This window comes from Meriones unguiculatus, chromosome 12 (assembly GCF_030254825.1).
Source record: "Meriones unguiculatus strain TT.TT164.6M chromosome 12, Bangor_MerUng_6.1, whole genome shotgun sequence".
Lineage (NCBI taxonomy): Eukaryota > Metazoa > Chordata > Mammalia > Rodentia > Muridae > Meriones > Meriones unguiculatus.
The window spans coordinates 67573982-67597520 of NC_083360.1; the positions used below are offsets into that span (position 1 = coordinate 67573982).

A 23539-nucleotide genomic window follows, 5' to 3' on the forward strand; every position below is an offset into this window, starting at 1 on the left:
TTTTAAAAATAGAAAATGTTGTAAAGTGAATTAAAATGAAAAGCTGCAAATCTGGAAGGAGCAATTTGATGAATAAAGTTCATGGAAAAAAAATCTTACCATTGGAAGAGAAAGTAATATTGCTTGATGTCCCACTGAGAACAGCCAATCCCTGGGGCTTAGACCAGGAACTGTTTTTGTCGCCTGGCTCCTTTAGTCTCTGGAGTTTAAAATGCGTACTCTTATTCTAGGGTTGCAAATTAATGCTGTTTGCTTTTATTTTTTTTATGTAAAAATTGACATGATTATATCATTGTTAAATGTGTTCTCTATAGACACTGTTGCATATAATGTGCAAATTAGTTTAATAATTCATAGATTGCTATGAATTATGTCATCTTAAAATACATTTAATACAGGTATCTTCATTAGGAAGAAGTTGAATTCTTACTAAATGATCATCTAAACTTTCCACGGCCAGAATAATGTTAGCACAATATATTTTTGCTCTAGTTTTATTAAGTTGTTCATTGTGAATTTATAAAATTTAAAAATGATTATAATGTGAGAGATTGGCTTGAGAAATGAAGTAAAACCTCTGAGGTCAAATTAAAGATTGCAAAAAAAGCTTTTCTTTTCTAGAAAATAAAATATCATTTTGGCCTTTCAGATCCATTGAATTTCCTCAGAATCTTCAGGGGGTTCTTGGCTCACTGTGACATGTTTGTTTGTGATTGTGTAATCCTGGCTCAACAGGCAGAACTCTGCTCAGGTGCACTGAGATGCCCTGGTGTGCACTAAAGCAGACTGCCAGAGCGCTTAACACTGCCATCTTAACAGTTCTGGTTTTGGCATTTTCAGGTTGTGGGAGAGGGCTGCCGTCCTGTCAGGTTTGCTGACTAGATTCAGAGGAAAATCTATTCAGCCCACACAGTACTAATGATGACCCCAGAGGAGTGGGGGCCGTGGGAGGCTGACCTCAGCCTCCAAAGCCCATTTACAAAAACAAAACCAGACCCTGCTCTGTGGGACTAAATAGGATGGCCAAACGCAGAGGTGTGCATGCAAACGAGCGCTTTCTTCTTCAATATGCCCAGCTCATTTGAATTTTAATAACTCCCTTCTGAAGGAGCTTTTGAGTTTAAATGTCTGGATGTCACTCACCAGAGCCCAGTGGGGCTGCTGATAGGAAGGATGACAACGTCGGGGAACTCTTTTGAGGAAGAGATGGTTTTTGAGAATAAAAATAGTGCTTGGTACAGGCAGAGGATAGACCCCTTCAAGGATGGCACAGCTTCCTCAGTCCCGTGGGTTACTTTTAACTTTTAATAACTCACAGGGAAAAAAAAATGTGAAGGGTTGTATTTGATTCACACATATGCCAGGATGAGTGTGACACAGAGATTTCCAGTACAGCCCATGGAATCTGAGAAAATGTCAGACTGCTCTCTACAGCTTAGGACATAGCACACTTCGTTAACAGATGTGTGGTGTTAGAGCATCCATTCCTTCATTGAGGCGTGCACTCCACAGACACACCAAGTCAGTTGAATTCCTCCGTTTTTAAGGAATTCAGTTGCTGGTTTTGAAAGTAACTGTGTCTTTGTCTACCATGCGAGATTGTCTGTCTTCTCTGATATGGCCCTGCTGGCCTTCCATCAGCCTGAATCCTTAACTTTGGTAGTGACCATTCTCAATTACTTGAAATTACTGGAAATTTCTTGACTATGCCAGCCTTAAAGTCTTTGCTCAGAATTGAGTGCCTCACATCATGGCATTTTTTTTTTTTTAAACACAAGGTTACTTTATGGTAGAAGCTGGTCTTGAACCAACCATACTGTTATATGTGCTACCATACCCAGTTTTAATTTTGAGTGCTACAGTTTTCCTCTTTGTCTACTCATCCTTCTGAGTTCTGGTCTTTTATGTTTTCTTAATTCCATACCATTTTAGACTTCATTGGTATTTTATCCATTTTATTTAATAGAACATTTCAAACACTTAATAAAAGTAATAGTTCATCTGGTGTCCACATTAGATGTTTCTACGTAACAGGGATGTTTTTGTTGCTGTTAGAGAGTGTGATTATGGTCTTTGACGTTAATAGCATGAAGTGTTACCTGAGGAAAGTATATAAATCTATGCAGTACAATGAATGGTGTTGCCTCTATATCACATTGTTCAGTGAACAATAAAGGTAAACTTTAGCTTATACACAAATTATCTGAATTTATATTCTCAGTCTTTTTTGGAATTTTAGTGTGAGATTTACTTGTTTAGATGGTGTCTAGCAGAATTAGTGAATCCCTTAATATACTCCAAATGATATTAAAAGGTTGTTTTCATAAACTTATGGAATTGGTTGCCAAAACCATGCATCATTTTTAGCTTTTTGAATTCTTTAATACTTTACCTATACAACTCTGAAAACATTACTACAAGAGAACACTCGTGTATAGCACTGAATAAGTGCTATAAATGGAATAAGGAGGAAGTGGAATAAGGAGGAAGATCGCAGCTGCACAGAATAGGTCATGTTTGTAATCCCAGGGCTCTGGAGGCTGAGCCAGATGGGGTTCTGAGGCCATCCTGGGATAGGCTGGCCAAGGCTATACAGTGAGACATTGTCTCAAACCAAGAAGGCTATAGACATAGCTCAGGGGTTAAGAGTGCTTCCTGCTAGTACAGAAGACCTGACTTGGGTCCTACCACCCATATCAGGAGGCTCACAACTCCAGCTCTAGAGAATCCAACACCGCTTTTTTTGCCTCTTCGGGCAACTGTTCCCATGGGGTATAGACTTATACACAGACACATCAATAAAGCGAAGCCAAAGAAACGGAAAACCAAAAAGAGACTTTCTGTAAATATAAACACATAGAGATGGCTACTGAAATAGGCCAGTGTATGTCCTTGTCAATGTGTATGTGTACTTTATTCATTCATAAACTGTGCATTTAACTGTCTGATTTATAAAACCTAAGATCCTGTTAATGAGCACAGTTGTCATTTACCTTCTGTGATGGTAGGTGTGGAAAATATAGGAAAAGCGCAGCAGTGCAGCACTTTCTCGGCATTTATTAAGCATATCTCAAAATTTTCAGGGGGCTGGATATTTATTTATTTATTTATTTATTTATTGGCAACATTGCATGTTCCTAAGGCTGAACCTTCTGTTTTCTATGTGCCATTGAACTTCTGACCCCAAGTCCTGGGATGATAGGCATGTGCCACCATGCTCTATTTATGGGATGCTAGGGGTCAAGCCTAGGACAAGCACTCTGTCAACTGAGCTGCATCCTCAGCTGTTTCTTTCTTTCTTTAATTATTATTAAAATATTTGTAAGGAAAAAAACCACCCATCAGTCTTTAATGCTCTGTAGATAGTATTATGTAAAAATATTTATCAACTTACTGCTTTTTTCCATGTAGTATGTCATGGCTAATCTTGCTTATTAGCTTGATACACCTGGAAAGAGGGACTCTGCATTGAAGAAGCACCTCTATCAGATTGGCCTATGTGCATGTCTTTGGGCCATTTTTAAAATTATTATTATGATTGAGATAGCAGGTCCCAAGCTCCTGTAGGCAGTACCATTCCTAGGTAGGCGGGCCTGGGCTATAAAAGAAAGCTAGCTGAATGTGAGCCAGTAAAAGAGCAACCCAGTAAGCAGCACTCCTCAACAGTCTCTGCTTCAGGATCCTGCCTGGAGTTCCTGCTTTGGGTTCCATTAGTGATAGACTGTGACCTAAAAACTGATATAAACCCTTTCTTCCCCAAGGTGTCTTTCACAGCTAGACTTATTTGCTTTGTATTTTTAAATGCTTGATTTCACATTTGTCACCATAATTATCACTTCTAAATGATTCTAGAGTATCTTATCAGGAAGCAGGCAAGATGGCTTAGTGGGCAAAGCAGCTTGATGCAAAGAATGAGAACTTGAATTCGATGTACAGAACCCACGTGGTAGAATAGAACTGACTCTTTTTTTTTTTTTCATTTGAGTATATGTATTAAGCCATGGTTTTTATTTCTTAAGTCCCAAGATTTTACTATTTTTATTGTTAACCCTTTTTGAATTTATTTTTTTATTTTTATTAATTACAGTTAATTCACTTTGTATCCCAGATGTATCCCCCATCCCCTCCTAATCCCACCCTCACTCCCTCTTCTCTTCTATGCCCCTCCCCCAGTCCAATGATAGGGGAGGTCTTCTTGCCTTTCCATCTGACCCTAGTCTATCAGATCTCATCAGGACTGGCTTCCTTGTCTTCTTCTGTGGACTGGTAAGGCTGCTTCTACCCTCAGATGGAGGTAATCAAAGAGCCAGCCCATGAGTTCATGTCAGAGAAGGGCCCTGTTTCTATTATTGGGGAATCCTCTTGGACCCTGCCATGGGCTACTTCTGTATAGGGGTTCTAAATTATCTCTATGCATGGTCCTTGTTTGGAGTATCACTCTCAGAAAAGACCCCTGGGCCCAGATTTTTTGGTTCTGTTGCTCTCCTTGTGGAGCTCCTATAAAATTGACTCTTATAATTAGTCTTTTGACTTTTTTTTGTATGCCTGTGTTCTTTTGAATATACACAATAAATAAGTAACTAATTAATACTTCATTAAGTTGATGTATCAAAATTAGTCATTTCACTATGGGTCATTTTTAAAGTTTCTGTATAATGAATATCTTTATCCAGGTAGGTTTCTCTCTTTTGCTATAGCTTTTCTTTTTTTATTAATTAATTTTTTAATTAATTACAATTTATTCACTTTGTATCCCAGTTGTAGCTCCCTCCCTCATGCCTTCCCTATCTCACCCTCCCTCCCTCACTCATCTCTTCCCATGCCCCTCCTGAAGTCCACTGATAGGGGAGGTCTTCCTCATCTTCCCTCTGACCCTAGCCTATCAGGTCTCATCAGGAGTGGCTGCATTGTCTTCCTCTGTGGCCTGGTAAGACTGCTTCCCCTCAGGAGGAGGTGATCAAAGAACCAGCCACTGAGTTGATGTCAGAAACAGCCTCTGTTCTCAATACTAGGGAACCCACTTAGATACTGAGCTGCCATGGGCTACATCTGTGCAGAGGTTCTAGGTTATCTTTATGCATGGTCCTGGGTTGGAGTAGCAGTCTGAGAAAAACCTTCTTTGCTCAGATTTTTGGTTCTGTTACTCTCCTTGTAGAGCTCCTGTCCCCTCCAGTTCTTTCTGTCTTCCCCTTCTTTCATAAGATTCCCTGCACTTTACCCAAAGTTTGGCTGAGTCTTAGCATCTGCTTCAATACCCCGTTAGGTAGAGTCTTTCACAGACCCTCTGTGGTAGGCTCCTGTCCTGTTCCCTTTTTTCTTTCTCTTTTGATGTATGTCCTGTTTGCCTTTCTGAGTGAGGATTGATCATCTTACCCTGGGTCCTCCTTCTTGCTTAGCTTCTTTAGGTGTACAGATTGTAGTACGTTTATTATATATATACTTCTAATATGTATTTTATGTATTATATATATTATTATATGTATACATATAATTTGTATAATGTATGTCTAATATCCACTTATAAGTGAGTATATTCCATGTGTGTCTTTCTGCTTCTGGGATACTTCACTCAGGATAATCTTTTCTAGTTCCTCTTTCTTATGATAAATTCTCAGCAGTTTACTAGTGAACAACAATGTGAAGATTTGATAACAAGAAGGATGGCATGGCCTCTTTAAAGATCTGTCTGTCTGTTTATATGTATGTATATCTGTCCATGTCATTGTCAGTATCTACTGTGTGTGTGGAGTGCTTTGAAGCTGGAGTTACAGGCAGCTCTGAGCTGCTCATTGTGTGTGTTGGGAACAGAACTCGGGTCCTCTGGAAGAGCAAGCTCTGTTTCTCAGTAAGCCGTCTTTCCAGACACTCGCATGGTTTCTCAATGCTGCAAAAGGATTATAAACCCTGTATGAAAATAGAAATCAGTATATTTAAAGGTTAAAATACAGAAGTCTCACTACCTAGGTTCCTATTCCATTTTTGCTACTTGCAGCATATGTAAATTCAGGCAAGATACCTAAGCTTATTTCCTTCTGTAAATTGAGAAAATGATTGACTCTTCATTACAGAGTTTTTGAAGGGTTATTAGATTATATAGTAGTAACTAAACATAGAATGACTCCTTTTACCTGCAATATCCTATTATGAAACAGAGCAACATACATAAAAACCAATAATAACAATAAAAAGACACAATTCAGGAATAAGTGTGACTTGATTTAATTTTTATTTCAGTGTCAGAAGGAATGAACATCTTTGTATGCACTCAAGCATTATTAACATTAAAGTTTAGAGTTATTTTCAAAGTAACTTAATTATTGAATGTGTATGTGTGTATGTGTGTGAGTACAGGCACATGGTGTGGATCCTGGGATCAAATGCATATTGTCAAGTTTGTGTGGTAAGTACTTTTACCCACTGAGCCATCTTTTTGGTCCAGAATTTTTCTTTTAATGTTTGTACTTATTTACATTTTATTTTACAAAAGATAAAATACAGGAAAGTTACAAAGTATCTCTCTCCGCCAACTGTAAGAAAAAAAAGTCAATATTCATTTACCTAGAAACCACAATTCATGCTTCACTAAAATCCCAGTGAGGTCTGTTGTAGGAAAGAGCCAATGTGTCGTGTGTGTTGGTTGCCGTTTCTCTTCTGTCTTCTCTAATCCAGACCAGTTCCTCAGCCTTGGCTTCTTTATGTGGTCATGTTTTAAGATTAGAAAGATTTATTTCACAGAACATTCTTCAGTTTGGGTTTGCCTGATGTTTCCTGTGTTAGAGTCAGGTTCAGCCATCTTTGGCAGGAGAATCACAGAAAGGATTTCTGTTCTATCAGGGGCATACAGTGTCCTTCTTCCTTTTCTTGGGGTTAAACATATTGCTTAGATAAGATAATAGCATCTAGGTTCCTCCAAATAAGGTTGCTCATTTTCCTTTTTCATTGGTAAATATTTGTATGGAGACTCTCTGAGGCTTTATGTATGTATGCATACATACACATATCTATATCTATTGTTCATTCTATTTTCCATCATTGGTTTCAGTGTCCATAACCTTATCTAAAGTATTGCTATAAGGCCTGCAGAATAGGTCCAGGAAGCCTAGTTTTTTGTTTTTGTTTTCAGAGAATGGTATTTAGAAGCCAAGGTCTGGGCACAGATAATTGTCAGTGCTTCTAGTTCAATAAGAACTATGTTCTCTTTCTCTCTTTTATACCTTGCTTAGTTCTACACCAAAGTGTGTCTTTATCTTTACATGTGTCTAAGCTGTCTGTGTGTATAGTTCATACCCATATTTACATTCCTAATTCAATACCATTCTACTTCTTTCTTCAGAACAACTCTGTGTTCTGGACTATAGGTAACCTGGCTCATTATTCTCAGCCTATTTGCTCATTTGATCAGTCCACCTGTATGTGACCAATCCCCCAGCCCCTGGGCCACAACCCTACAAGGTTGCCTTCCTCACTAGATTCTGACCTATGCTGGCTGCCATTCTGCTCAGTGGCCTTCCTAGTACAAGGGCTTAGGGTGTTTTTGGTTTTGTTAACTCTGAGTGTTGTTGAGGTTTTTTGTTGTTGTTGTTGTTGTTGTTGTTTTTTCCTAAGAGGGAGTACTTTACCAGCTTTTAGTATCTGACGTTTCAGAATCAATTCTTTTCAACAACTGTATTGATTGTAATTTCTGGTCAGGGGTACATTTGGTACTTCCCATAAACAGGCCACCCTGTAATGATGTCTGCCTGAATTCTCTCTGGATCCTTTCCATGTTGATGTAGACATCTCTCGTTCTGGTGAGTGAATATTGGACCTTCAGTGATACCCTCTAATTATATCTGATTTTCCATCTCATACTTTCCTATATCTTTGTGTGTGTGTGTGTGTGTGTTTTCCATACATTTCATTATTTGCACGGTTATTTATACTTCTTTGTTTTGAGTCTGCCTCTCCCATTGGACTATAGTTTCTTCAATATGCAGGAAGAACATCTTATAACAGACTACTCAGTATGTAATATAATTTAAATATTTGGTCTCTATCACTTGTTTATATTTGTATTGAGTGTTGGATTATTCTAAGCTGAGTTAATTTGCCCTAGCAACAGTGAAGATATAGAAAGTAAATGTCTCTATCACTCAGGTGGTATGGTAGAGGTGGAGACTGTACAACCCAGATGTTAGCCTATCTGTAGTGAGCCTTTTCCTGTAGTAATTGGCCTGTTGCACACGCCTGTATAGCCCAAGCACATGAGATAAAGGGTCTTCTTATAGTGTAGTATTCTCTGATATGTCATTTATAACTTTGAGGCTGTCAATTGGATGAGACATGGAAAGCGGCTTTATATTCAGATTTTAAAAATCTGGATCTTTTTGACAAGTATCCATAGGCATTCTCAGTCTCAAATCCATTGTTTATAGCATTCCAGTGGTCATCTTACCTAAGGAATGTCTTGCAAGGACAAACAGTGAAATAAACAAACTGTTTGATTCCCATTCTTGTATTGTTTTGTCCCAGAAGAGCTCTGTGGCAGGAACCAGGATTCTGTGTCCCAGATGTGCTTTAGGCTCCCTCTTTCTTACTCTCCACCCCTGATACACGTAACTGCCAAATAGTTTTCCCACTCCTAACTGTTGCTGAAGTTACCACCGTTCCATTGGCTGTCAAAATGGATTTCTTTCAAACACAGAGGAAAATTTTGTATAATTCTCGCCGTGGTTCTCAGTACTGATAACCTGCCCTTTGAACTGTGAAAGATTTAATGCACTGTAGCAGTTTCAGCCCTATTCTCCCATTCACAAGTTGCTTCTGACACTTGCCTGTGTATCAGGTGAACTTTAGTGAAGACTGGAGTAACATGCACATACAGTGCTGTCAGTGCCTGAGCAACATGCAGATACAGTGAGTGCGGCCAGTGCCAGGGCAACATGCACCTACAAGTGCAGTCAGTGGAGAAGTTCATCCCATCAAAGGTGAGCACATTGAGCAAGAAAGCATAAACAGTGCTCATATTTCACAAGGGGTCCGTGGATGGCAAGAAAAGCTGAATCTCTTTTCAAGGTTCCCTTAAGGCTTTTGGAAACTACGACTTTTCCATAATGCGTTCTGCTGGAGGACTTGGAATCCAAGTTACATAATTTTGACAATATTTGACATAAAATACTGAGACCCTAAAATAGATATCTGCTTATGAATTAAAGACTTCCAATACAGATTTGCAATGTCTGCCTCTTTCTTCACCAGGACATTAATATGACTGTGTACCAAAAGGACCCTTACAAAGCAAACTGGGGACTGAAGAGATGGGTCAGTGGTTAAGAGCACTGAGTGCTCTTCCAGAGGACCCAGGTTTAGTTCATAGCACCCACATCTGGTGCTTTTACTACCTGTAACTCAAGCTTCAGGAGGATCCAACACCCCTGGGATTCGGGGTCACCTGCATTCATGTGTATGCACATACCCACACTTAGATGCACATAATTAAAAATACAATAATGGCTTAAAAGCAAGTTAATTTTTGTTGCATAAAATCAAAATTTAATCTATAGCCAGAATTGTGGTAAGATTCTTACCACAAACGTGTTACCAGTATAGACTTACAAGCAAAGCTAACCAGTCAGCACCTCTCTCAGCCAGTTATCATCAGACATGGTCACAGCTTGTTTCACCCTCTCCCCACCCCTTTGGTCCTTTCATTAAAAAATCAGCTCCATAAGCATAATCCATGCTTTGTCTTGTTCAAATCTATGTCTGTGTCCAGAAAAGTGTTCTAATACTCAGTAAACACGTGGGTGCATTTGTTTATAAAATGTCTCTATTTTCTTTGCCAGAAATTCTTCTAGAAAAAGTCATGGTTAAGCCCCTCCTAAGGGGTCCCAGTATTACATGTTACATATTGCTGGAGTCCCAGTATTACATGTCAAGATGGGATAGAAATAAAGTATCAGTTACCAGTTGTACAGCATAACACAGATATATGAATGAGGGGAGGATTGAGCTTTACTATTTTTCTCTGAAAAAAATATGGTGTCAAAGGTGGAACATTGGAAGGCATGCTACTAGTGTTATCTGGTAGAAGAGAGCAGCCAAGGGTAAGCAAGTAGGCTAGTGGGTTGCTAGGCTTAGAAAACATTGCTGATTTGTTAGCTGTTCTGGTGGGAATGAGAGTCAGAAGCAGGGGGTTCAATCCTGGATTGGAGGTAGTTTAGAAGTAGTAGTATTTGAAACTGTGGGTGTAGATGAGCTCATATAACCTCAGCCAAAGATGAAGACAGAAGCTTATTTTCATAAGCAGTCATCTCAAGAATGAGGACATGGTGCACATACAATATTAACTTATTTATATTGTGTGTACATATGATGTCTCTGCTTGTGTAAGGGCTCGCATATGCCAAAGCACTTGTATGGAGGTCAGAAGACAATTTCAGGGATTGGCCCTCACCTTTTACTTTGGTTTTGAGTCAGGGTCTCTCTCATGTACTGCTATCTTGTGCACTCCAGGCTGACTGGCCTGTCTCCTGATTTGCAGTAGGGGTGCTGGTATTATAGACACATGCTGCTGCATCCAGCTTTTACGTGGGTTGTAGGAATCTGAGCTCAAGTCAAGCTTGGCAACAAATGCTTTTACATATTGAGCTATCTTCTTGGCCCCTTAATTCACTTGTAATTGGAAGAGTATGAAAAAGAAAGTCAAAAAAGGTAATGTGCTTGAACTTGGGTGGGATCTAAGGCTCCTAAAATTCATGGCAACAGCAGTCTTAATCACATGTGGGTCAGTAGTTAGAGAGTCGTTGTTTGGGGGTATCTGACCTTGCAGGTACCAGAAAGAGAAAGATAACAGAGCAGCAAGGCTTTATCTCTTTCTTTTCAGAGTCCTCTTAGTATCAGTATCTTTTAAGATTTATATCTTTCTCTCTGAAGACAAAAAGAGTTAGTAAAGTGTGTGCATGAAACCGATCCTCAGTATGTGAACTCGTATAATCTTAGCAATTAGAAGATGGAAGGAGCAGGACCAGAAATGTAAGGTCATCCTCAGTTACACAGCTTATTTGAGGCTAGCCTGGCAAATATGTGCCCTTGTATTTGGCAAAAGAAGACTCTTTAAACTGCTTCCAACTCACAATTCACAATTTCTACTTTGGGGCCATTACTGTCTACTTTCTAGAACATTCTTATCACTCTAAGAGGAAACCTTGATCTCATTGAACAAATTGCTTCCCTTTCTCCATTTTCTCCATTCTCTGGTTTGTGTCTTTCTTTTGTCTTTTCTATGTATCTTATTTAAATGGAATCATACCACCTGTGGCTTTCCTTGATGGGCTTTCCCTTTAGCACAGTATTTCCAGGGCCCATCCATATTGTAGCAGATACCTACTTTTCTCCTTAGAGCTAAGTGATAATCGACTGCATGGACAAGACATGTTTTCCATATTTGCCAGTTTCTAGATGTTGGGTTTTTTTTTTCTATATTTTGCTATTTCAGTTAGTGCTGCTGTTAATATTTGTGTGTAGATATGGTTTTGATTTTTTGGCTTTTGAGACAGACTTCCAGGCCTGGAACTTTCTATACATCTGTAATTTTTTTGTTTGCTTATTTTTAATTATTTTGGACAGTCATCACTGAGAACTGAGATAGCAACTTTGTTATAAAACTGAGCTGCCTTGGCAAGCTTGCTGTCTAGTCTTATGTGATACCCTCCATCATGTTACAACTCAGCATTTATGCCCTTAGTTTTCCTTTTTGACCCCTCCCTCTACTTCCTTTTCCTCAAAGTCTACAGTTTATGTTCTTTGTCTCCTGACCCTCTGCTTTTATCTCCACCCACTCACACTTCTCCTTTCCCTTAGCTTCTCCTCTCTATGCTATTATGTGTTCTGCCTTCACCCTTGCTACCGGTCACAAGGTTGTTTTCCCCCTGGTATTTATTCCTGCTTCTCCTTTCCCCTAACTTATCCTTTTTGTGCTATGATGTAACTCTGCCTTCACTCTTGCTACCAGTCATGAACTTGTTTTTTCCCTCCTGGTTCCCTGCTTCTCCTTTCCCCCAGCTTCTCCTGGCTGTTCTGTGCTGTTCTGTGCTGTTCTGTGCTCTGCCTTCGTCACAAGTTTGGTTTTTCCCTCCTGGTTCCCTGCTTCTCCTTTCCCCCAGCTTCTCCTTTCTATATGTGATGTAGCTTTGCCTTTACTCTTGCTACCGGTCATGAACTTGTTTTTTTTTTCCCTTCTGGTTCCCTGCTTCTCCTTTCCCCCAGCTTTTCCTTGCTGTGCTGTGCTGTTCTGTGTTCTGCCTTTGTCACAAAGTTGGTTTTTCCTTCCTGGTTCCCTGCTTCTCCTTTCCATCAGCTTCTCCTTTTCCCCAGTTTCTTCTTTCTGTGCTGTGATGTAGCTCTGCTTACACCGTTGCTACCAGTCACAAGGTCAGTTTTTCTCTGCTGGTTCCCTGCTTCTCCTTTCCATCAGCTTCTCCTTTCTGTACTGTGATGTAACTCTGCCTTCCCTCTTGCTACCAGTCATGAACTTGGTTTTCGCCTCCTGGTTCCCTGCCTCTCCTTTCCATCAGCTTCTCCTTTCTGTACTGTGATGTAGCTCTGCCATCATTCTTGCTATGAGTCACAAACTTGGTTTTCCCCTAGTTCCATGCTTCTTCTTTCCCCTCAGCTTCTCCTTTCTGCAGCTGTTTTTATCTGGCTGATTTTTCTCTCACCTCTACTTTCTGTGTTTGTTGATCTCATTTCCTTTTGCTGGTCTTTCCCCACTTTTCCCCTGCTCTTAGCTTCTCCTTTCTGGGACTGTGTGACCACCATTGACTCTGCCTGCACGTGTGGTCTAGTGAATTAGCCTTTGCTTTTGCCTTTTCTTGTGCTTCTCTATTTTCAGCTTTTCCCACATTTCAACTCTGTCACTTCTGCACCCCCTGCCAGACCTGCTGATCCTGTTGCTTTTTTGCTGATGTAGTTTCTGGGTTTCCCTTGCTTCTCTTTCTGCTGATAGTGATTTTCCTTTTGCTGCTGATTCTGCTGAACTGTTTTTCCTTGTTATCTACATTTTTCTTTATGTATACATTTTCCACATTTCTTCATTTTCTGTGGTAATATACAGCATCACATTTACCTGGACATTTTAATGGATGATTCTGCCTTATCTACCTATTAAATCTCTAGCATCTCACGTTATCAGCCTTAAGTATCCCCTTCCAACATGAGGACCAATATTAAAGTTAGAGGTAGCTGATTAACATATGAAATAGCTATTTCTCACCTCTAAAGCAGGCACTGTGGCTTAGGAGCAGAAGAAGTTTTTTGTTGTTGTTGTTGTTTTAAAACAAACAAACAAAAAAGAAGTGGTAGGTGATGGCCATGGTGCTTTAGAGCCATCATGGGTAGAGGTGCTAAGAGGGCAGCCACCATCTTTCCTGCTATAAGTGTATTGAATACCATACCAAGACCAATGAGACAATAATGAAGACAAGGTCATTGTGGGGGCAACAGCTGGGATACAAAGTGAATTAGTTGTAATAAACAAAAATTATATTAAAAAACTGGATAAAGAGACATGGATGTGTGGAAGATAATGAAAATGTGGTTTATAACCAAACAAGAGAAGATTGGAAACAATGCGTGAGAACAGAGGGAAGAAGGCTTATAGCAAAAGGAGCTCCATCCAAAGCATAGCTGGTTGGTCGTAACGGAAGATGTGCTATTTAAAAACGCAGGTATTTTTGTTACTCTTTTTTTTTTTTTTTTTTTTTTTTCCTGTTGCAGGTCCTGAAGCTGTTCCTCCCTCCCTTCTCAAAGTAGTGATGAAACCTGTAGCAACTGTTGGGGAAAGCTACCAGTACCCTCCTGCCAACTGGGCTGCACTCCTCTCTCCACTTATGAGACTAAACTTCGGTAAATATCAAGTGACTTTGCTCTTCGGGTTTGACCTGAATGGAAAAAGTGGGTTTTGTGTCACAATCGACAGTGACTGGTAGATTTATTATATCTTGTGAGTTGTTAGGTTGAATGCCATAACTGGGTTACTTTCACTGAGTCATTATAGGTGAGGGTGAGAAGGACATAGACTGATAGAGTTCTCAAAACCAACTCTTGAGGAACTGGGGAGATGACTCAGTCAGTAAAATGTTTGCTGTACAAGAATGAGGACTTGAGTTAGATCCCTTGCACCTGTTGTCACAAATAAATAGATAGATGGATGGATGGGTAAACAAATAAAGCAAGTGAGCAAGCCAAGTGCAGTGACACATGCCTATAATCCTAGTGCTGGCAAGAAAGAGAAAGGAAGATCACTGGAGACTTGCTGGCCAGACAGTCGAGCAAAAGCAGGGAGCTGCGGGTTCTGGGAGAGACCCTGTCTTTAAAAACAAAAAAAGCTGGAGTGGGATTGAGAAAAATACTTGACCTCATTTGGACACCCATACACACATGTTTCCTCTCTCTCTCTCTCCCTCTCCCTCAAACACACACACACACACACACACACACACACACACACACCGAATGAGCAACAGTAAACAAACCACAAAGCCAAATAGCTCTTTTGTGAATTGTGCTCATTGCTGGGTCTGTGTCTGGTAGTTTTTAAACTGTACTTACAGAGCCCTGGGTGCTTCAAGGAAGCACTGTGTTGAATGCTTATTAGGTTTCTATTGCTCGTGTAACAAGGTTATCAAAATGTATTATCCTACAGTTAGTTCTGTAGGCCAGAATCAACATGGAAAAGTCAGGAACCTAAAGACAGGAACTGAGACAGAAATCCCCGGGAAGTGCTGCTTATGGTTTTGATTTCTTACACCACTTGTTTGGGAGTGGTCCTTCCCAGAGTAGGCGGGGCCTTCCTCTGTCAGTTCTCAATCAAGAAAATGTCACGCTGACATGCCCACAGAACAGTGTGATGGGGACAGTTCCTCAACGGATGTGTCCTCTTGTCAGATGACTATAATTTTTGTTGAGCTAACAGAAAACAAACGAAAGAAACCCCAAAACTATTGATTTTTGCCCTCTTGACACACAAACATATTATTACCAAACCATTATCTTTTCTTTCCAGTTTATCCCTAAGATCCAATGTTAATATCATAATATAAAACATGGTATACCTTTATAGTCTTAGTCTCTTAACTATGTGTTCCTGTAAAACTAAAAACAAATTACTTTATTACTGCAAAGGGGATAAGCCAGGGCATAAAGCAAACACCTTCAACAGAGCCACAGTCCATCAGTACGTACAGATGTTTAGCTCAGTGTGTGGCATCTGTGACTCAGTCATGTTCTTCTTGGCTCCAAAAGGTTTGGGCAGTCTTATTTGTTTATCTAGATATGTATATACCACGGAGGGAACTCATGGCACAACCTGGAGTTGGAACAGTAATCAGGATCCAGAGGAATATTGCTTATGGCTCTTTCCCATGGCTCTCTCAGCTTGCTTTCTTATACCACCCAGGGTAACCTGCCCAGGGGTGGCACTGCCCATAGCAAGCTGGGCCCTCCCACATAAACCATTAATCAAGAAATTGCCCAACAGACTTACCCATAGACCAACTTGATACAGGCAATTTCTCAGTTGAGGTGTCTTGTCATGTAACTTGAGTTTGTTTTACGTGGGCAAAAACTTAACTGGCACACAAGAAGAACTTTTCCTATGTGCTGAACACATATTGGAAAAGACAGGAAGGGCAGTAAGAAATTTGTAGCTAGTGTTTTCTCCTATTTTTAAGTGTCCAGATATCTTTAGATGTTGTCAAAGGAATTCCCCCACGTAGTAAAGGTCCTTGGCAGTGCCAAGAGTTAGAACTGTGATTCTACTGGACATGTTCTTTGCCTCCTCACTCAAAAGTCTCACAATAACATTTGGTTGGATGGATTCTATTACATGCAGAAGTGACCCAAGCAGATGGCTTGATTCAGACACTGAGCCCTGAACCTGAGTCGGGGAACTGAACACTATATAACAAATCATTTTTTTTTCCTTCTCTTTCAGGAGAGGAGATACAGCAGCTGTGCCTTGAGATTGCGGTGACTCAGGCACCGTCATCACAGAGTGCGGCCGCACTGCTGGGCTTGTGGGTGACACCACCACTGATCCACAGCCTGAGCGTATGTAGTTCCAGATGTTGAGTGTAGTCAGAAATGGTTCTTGTTGGGGATGGCCTCACTCACTTGGAGTGTGGTCTCTGAGTCAGGAGTAGGAAAACAGAAGCTTACTAATGCTTGATCTAGCTGGCCAGCAGCCTGGAAGGTGACATGGATACAGCCCTACCCTTATCATTTGTTTTGACTACTACCTATTAAAGAGGAAATGATCATCTCAGACGCTAAAATCTTGATAATACTAATATGCTTGATAATATAGTATGCCTATTTCACTGGTTGTTAGAGGGAGCCAAATCCACCTGTACTGAACACCTCTTATAATCATCCCTTCCTTTTCCTGGAGTAGGCTGCAATTAAGGTGAATCTTGAAAGTAGGATCTGGGTCAGCTTCCAATGAGAGACACTGGGGAGAGAGTTGAAAGGAGTGAACATCTCTGCTTGAGTATTCAGCACGGACAAAATGCTGAGGTGGAAGTGACCCCTTCTGGTACTTGTGAAAGTGTGAGAACATGTTTCAGAACTGGCCAAAGGTCCATAAGAATAGAGTAAGTGTTTAGAGACACGTACTGAGGAAGAGGTGCAGAATTTTTGAGTTTTATCTGTTGGGAAAGAAAAGATACTCCATGATTTCCTAAAGATATAACTTGATCAATCATTGGTACATGGTCATCATGTTCAGTGTTACCTGTGATCTGGCTTTAGTTTTTTTTGGTTTTGTTTTTTAAGTAGTACAAGATTCTCTTCTAACTTCAATCTCTTGGCTTTAGTCCTGTCTCCACATTTTTTTTGTGTGTTAGTCTTTCTTATTCTCCATAATGGCCTTTAGTTGAAGACACATGTTATTGACGTCTTCATTTTTTTCTCTTGCTACCATCATTACCCTCACCTGTCCACTCCAATGGCCTCCATCTAGCCGTCACTTGCTGACTACTTGCTATGTACTGAATTCATACTTGTAGCACTGGATTCATCTTATAGACATCAGCTTTAATGTCTAATGTCTCTGGCAGCTCATATTAAAAGTGAACCTTATTGAATTATAATTTACCCTAGAAGTGGCTATTTTAATGGTAAAATTTGGTGAGTTTTAGTACATTTATGTTCCTAGTAATCTTCAGGAATATTCACACCACTCATTTGCCTATTTTTAATCAGTCTCTACTCTCAGCTGAGACTCAAGCCACTGGTAAGGTGCTGTCTATAATTCTTCCTGTGCCTACAGGAAGTAGTACAGTGCATGGAGTATGTAGAGTATGGGAATCTGAGGTCAAAGGTCACAGCTGCCTGTCTTCCTTAATTGTACCCCTTTTAGTTTTTGAGACAGGGTCTCTCACCGAACCTGGAGCTCATTGATTTGGCTAAACTGGCTGGCCATCAAGCCCCAGGATCCTATTCCTGTGCTTCCCAGGATCCCAGCACTGGGATCACAGGCACACCACTATGCTTTTTCACACAGCTGCTGGAGATGAAAGTTCATGCACCACCTTACCAAGGAGGTATCTCCTCAGGGCCTAGTTTTGTCCTCCTTTTCCTCTCTCATCATTTCATTATTTCTTAAAGAATTTTGTACAGTATGCTGTGATCATATTAATCCCCTCACCCAACTCCTTCAGTATCCATCCCCTTTGCCTACCAACTCAACCTTGTGTCCTTTTTCTTTTCTTTTTTTTTTTTTTTAAATCCTTCAAGACCAATTTATGCTGCCCACATACTCTTGGGTGTGTGGCCTTCCATTAGAGTGAAATAGACCTACCAGGGCCACAATTATAAAGAATGCTGTCAGTTCATAAAGATGCTGTCAGTTACCAATCGCTCGTAAGCTAGGGATGGGGTTCAGTATTCATTTCCTCTCTGCTCTCCATTCTGGGATTTGGTCTGGCTTGAACTTGTGCAGGTTTTGTGCAAGCTGTCACAATTGCTGTTAGTTCATATATGCAGCTACCCTATATATTTAAAGTGCACATACATTTTAGAAATTTAGCATAGAATTATATCATGAAGCTTTGGACCCAGGAAGGATGTTGTTATTTCCATTTTAAGTTTCCAATTTATCTAGATTGATAAAACTGAGACATGTGGGAATCAAGCAGTGTTTGTGCAGCGTAATACGTGGGAAGCCAGTATATAGCTGACTCCAAACTTAGTGCCATGAACTCTTTCTTCCTGTTGAATCAAGTATTCAACAGTCTATTCTGTTGACCTTAGAATTTTCACTACATTTCTGTAGGCCTTCCATTTCTCATTTAGACCTATGCAGCTCCTGGCATCTGCTTTCGTTATGGATATATGTTGTTAACAGCTGTTAAAATGTAATGAGCTAGAATATTCTTGAAGACAAATACTTTAGAAAACTCATGCCACCTTCATGGACCTATTAGAAAGATTTTTTTAATCTTTTTTTCCCTTCCCTAGCATACTTCTTTTAGACTTGTTTGTTAGTTTCAAACTTGTTTTTCTAAGACTGTTTCAAGTGCCATGTAGTAGTTAAAAATAGCCCTGCCTCATCTTGGCTCTCACGCAATCTGGGATGCCTTGGTCAGGCCCACATGCTCAGTGGGTGTCTCTTTGGTCAGAAGTGGCCCAGCATGCCAGTTCCCCTTATTGCTTCCCTGTTTTGTTTTTTCTCAAAAGAAGATAATATCATCAGATGATTTGTTTAGTTGCTTTTTTAGTAGATGGGCTTCCCATCTTTGGCCTCCACATGTCCACACATGTACACATGCATACATACAGTGCATGCATACCACAGAAACAATGAAAAAACCTGAATAGCAATTATGACATACTTTCAGAAGTAGCATTTTGTTGCCACCTCTGCAAAGATCTCAGGTTTAAACTGCAGAGAACGTGACTAGATTGGTAGCATCTCTTGCTGGAGAATATGGTTAAAACTGAATTGAAGAAGCTGGGGAAATTGGTCAGTTCATAAATGTTTGCTATGTAAGCCTAAAGACCTGGATCTCCTACTCTCCAGCAGCCATGTAAAGGTTGGGTGTGTAACACTAGTGGTGGCGAAGTGGAGACAAATGATCTATAAAGCTCATTGACCAAGTGGCATGTCCAATTAGTAAGCTCTATGTTCAGTTAGAAATCCTGTCTCAAAAAGTAAGATGGAGAGTAACTGAGAAAGACACATAAAGTTGGCCATTAGCCTCCTTGCACTCTCGTGTGCACACAAACGCCTATGAACACACTAGCACACCTAAACACTCACACCCATATATGTGTACAGGCATATACATACACCACATACACAAAAAAGCCAAAACAATAAGAAAAAAATCTGAACAGCAACTGTGACATGCTTTCAGAAGTACCGTTTTGTTCCCATCTTTGAAAGGGTTTAAGCTATTCAGCAGTTCAGTTGAATGGATTGACAGATCCTACAGGTAACACATGTCACCCTGGATCAGAAGTAACTAAAACAGCTACAATTACAAGTATTGGTCACCCTTTGGACTGTGAAGCCGTGGGAAAATGAGGGAGAAAGAAGTAACCCCCAGCTTTTAGTCTGCCTGCTGTCCAACTCAGTGATGACCTAGAGACTTTGAGCACCACAAACTCAGACTGACTTGTTTATGTCTGGCCTCTTCTGTTCCCTTCCAGCTGAATATTAAGAAATACCTCCTGGTGTCCATGCCTCTATGGGTAAAGCACATCTCTGATGAACAGATCCAAGGTTTTATTGAAAACGTGATGGTGGCAGTTTTTAAATCCGCTTCCCCACCTTGCCATCCTGAGTTGTGCCCAAGTGCCTTACAGGGTCTGAGCCAGGCCATGAAAGTGCCCAGTCCTTCCCACCACCTCTGGAGTCTGCTCTGCGATGCTACTAGAACAATTTTTGACCTTCTGCCAAACAGGATTCGGGTAAAGAACAAAAATATTTACATTCCTGACAGTTTATGCTTGGGCTTCTTTAAATTCATTTTGGCAAAGGCAGGATGAGGACTGTTTTAAGAATATGGGTAGGAAGGCTAGTGAGAAATAACCACATTCTTTACTAGGAGTGTGTTTGTTTCCAAGATCTAAATTGAGGTTGAGTACTTAGAACCAAAGTTTTGAGCAAGCCTAGAGGTGAGTTAACCATCTTTGTACCAGAAGCCTGACAAAGATGACCAAGCACAGAAATCCCTTCCCAGAGTACCTTGGTGACATTGTCTTATTTATATATAGTTTCTATCTCTTGGCCTCATGTAGGCCCTTCCCCTTCCAGACTTCTACACTGGAGTTCCACAACAAGGTTAAAAATCTGGTTAGAATAATGGACTCTTAATGAGAAGGGGAAAAAAGTACAGCCAAGCAAGCACACAGAGCAATGGAGAAATTCTTAAATTGTGAAGGACTGACCATATGTGTTGGGGTACATGGTGTGATAGTATGTTTCTCCATATCCAGTCGTTGAACGGTAACCAACAGAGAGCTAAGTATTAGCTGGATCTTGGTATTGTTATTCCTATGGCCCATCACCGCTCTTATATTTTGTAAATATTTGTCCTTCCTCACTTGCTTATTAGTTGAAATAAAGATCTGTAGCCAGTATCTGGACAGGAAGTAAGGGATAGAACTTCTGGGAGAGAGAGGGACTCTGGGAGAGACTCAAGAGCAAATATGGAGGAGAATGGTCAGACGTAAACAGGAGCGGAGAGGTAGAGCCGGCCATGTGGTGGGACAGCGCAGTGCTGGGATTAGTCAAGTCGAGTCTAGATGGTGGCTGGGAATCTGCTCAACCCAAAGGCCTAAGCTTTAGAATATTAAAAAGCCTCTGTGCCATTATTTACACCTCTGGTGGGTCTAAAAGTCCTGCTTTACATAGGTTTTTGGTTTGGTTAGCATTAGAATCTCATCAGCAACTGGTATTTGGGATAAACACATCTACTAATTCATTATAATACTAACAGGCTTGATATTCTTGAATTGCACCGTATTTTAACATGTTTGAGATTTGTCTTTACCAGAGAAATGATCTTGAGCTGTACATCAGTGTAGCAAAGTGCCTCTCGGAGATGACAGATGAAGGTGCCAATCAGATTTCCCAGATTACTAAGGTAATAAGGGATAGTTCTGTGTATATTGTCATTATTAAGACAGAAATTACATGTGAAGAGTTGTTTACAATGTCTTTTTGGCATAATGTGGTTTTACATCAAACTTGTTACTAAATAATTTTAGGGAGCTGACTTTCTCCTTCACTGGCCAGGTCTGTTAGCCAGCCTGGTAGTGTGATCAGTGTTTAATAATACTATCTAGATAGATGGATGGATGAATAACTTTTTTAAATTACTAACATATTTTTCCATTTATTATTGTTATTATTTATTACAATTTATTCACTTTGTATTCTCGCTGTAGCCCCCTCTCATCTCCTCCCAGTCCCACCCTCTCTCCCTCTTCCCCCTCTATGTCCCTCCCCTAGTCCACTTATAGGGTAGGACCTCCTCCCATACTATCTGACCCTAGCCTATCAAGTCTCATCAGGACTCTCTGGATCCTCTTTCTCTGTGACCTAGTAAGGCCACAATAAGGCAGAGCTGATAAAAGATCAGGCAAAAGAGTTCATGCTAGAGACTGCCCCCTACTGCCACCCCACCCTGCTCCCCTTATTAGGGAGCCCCATGGAGACTAAGTTGCCCATGGGCTACATCTGAGCAGATCTGCTAGGTCCTCTCTCCATCTCTGATCTCAAGCTATACTACAGAGCAATAGTAATAAAAACTGTATGGTATAGGCATAGAAACAGACTGGTAGATCAATGGAATTGAATCGAAGACCCAGAAATAAACTCACACATCTATGGAGACCTGATTTTTGACAAAGAATCCAAAACCATACAATGGAAAAAAAGACAGCATTTTCAACAAATGGTGCTGGTCTAACTGGATGTCTACATGTAGAAAAATGAAAATAGATCCATATTTATCACTCTGCACAAAACTAAAGTCCAAGTAGATAAAAAACCTCAACATAAAACCAGATACACTAAACCTGTTACAAGAAAAAAGTGGGGAAGAGCCTTGAACTCACTGGCACAGGAGATGACTTCCTGAACAGAACTCACAGAACAGCACAGACTCTAAGATCAACAATCAATAAATGGGACCTCCTAAAAAGGAAATGCTTCTATAAAGCAAAGGACGCTGTCATCAGAACAAAATGACAGCCTACAGACTGGGAAAAGACCTTCACCTATCCTACATCAGAGGGATGAATAACTTTAACACAATTTCTTCCACTTGGTCAAGAATATTCTGACCAAAGAACTTGCTGATGTGTTGAAGGCATAAACAAATAGTTCCGTGCTTACTTTTTGTTTTCTTGTATCAGATACTGTCCTTTTGTGATGCTGAAAAGTGATCATTTGAAAAACAAGAACTTCCAGCATGCCTGTAATCCCAGCATCCGGGGAGGCAGAGACAGGCCATCTCTGTGTGTTCCAGGCCATCCTGGTCTAAAGAAGCTAGTCCAGGACAGCCAAGGCTATACAGAAAAACTTTGTCTTCAAAGACCAAAACAACAAAACAAACAAACAAAACAACAACAAAACCTGTCAGTTTTACCCCAGACCCAGTCACATAATGAACAAGCAAATAAATACAAAATGTTTTGTGAAGTTGGAGTTGTAAGTAAGCGCTGAAATCTTTAGAGTAAATACGCGTCTCTCATTGCTGTTGTAGGAGGTCCCTATCAACAGCCTCTGAGCAGTGTGAGCTTAGTTAAGATATATAACCTCCTAGTTTCCCTGTCTGTGAAATGGGACAATGGCACTTACCTCTTGATAGGTAGATGACATAGTCTATAAGTACATGGAAGAGCACCAGCTCAAAGCAAGAACTCAGAGATTACATATCACTGCATTCTTCCTTGATACTACACCAAACGTCAACAATGGGTAGTTTCTTCAAAATAATTTGCAGGATGGACTCTAGGACTGTGCTAAGGTAATTTGACTACTCTAACATTAAAATCCAATGGTTTGTTTTGAATGCAGCTTTTTGGTAGGTATATGATTTTCTAATATCATACACTGGTCTTTTGGAAATGTTGGCTTGTCAAGTTTTGAAGATCTTCCAAATCTTGATATGTTTTATTATATAAAATTAAACATCGTATTTGTTATGATACTCAGAGATCCTATCAGGAAAGTACTCTTTACTCTGGGAAGTTGTCAAGCTCAAAAAAATAGAAAAAAATTTTCTGAAAATCTAATTTTTCTTAGATTTAAATTTAATTATTGGCAACAAATACTATGAAGTACTTTTCTTGATGTGATGGAACCATTTCAATAAGTTTTTAGTAAAATAGTCTGTTTAGTATGCAGTTAAAATAGCCACAGTTTGTCATCATTTACATAGAACTATTTTAGTTTTCAATTCCATCTTACCAGTGTTTTCCCCTAACACAAACATGACACTGAGGTACACAGCTGAATTCCTTCTACTTTTCCCCCAGTTTTTAA

The 23539-nt window shown here is 40.1% G+C and overlaps 1 protein-coding gene across 3 annotated transcripts in view; it reads left to right on the top strand.

The window, feature by feature from the left end:
- Focad (focadhesin) overlaps positions 1-23539 on the top strand; it is a 315631-nt gene that overhangs the window by 281307 nt on the left and 10785 nt on the right. For all 3 annotated transcript variants that reach the window (XM_060365822.1, XM_060365823.1, XM_060365824.1), the window contains 4 exons: positions 13756-13884; positions 15974-16089; positions 19693-19953; positions 21042-21131. In XM_060365822.1, the coding sequence (XP_060221805.1) occupies positions 13756-13884; positions 15974-16089; positions 19693-19953; positions 21042-21131 (596 nt within the window). The remainder of the gene's footprint in view (positions 1-13755; positions 13885-15973; positions 16090-19692; positions 19954-21041; positions 21132-23539) is intronic.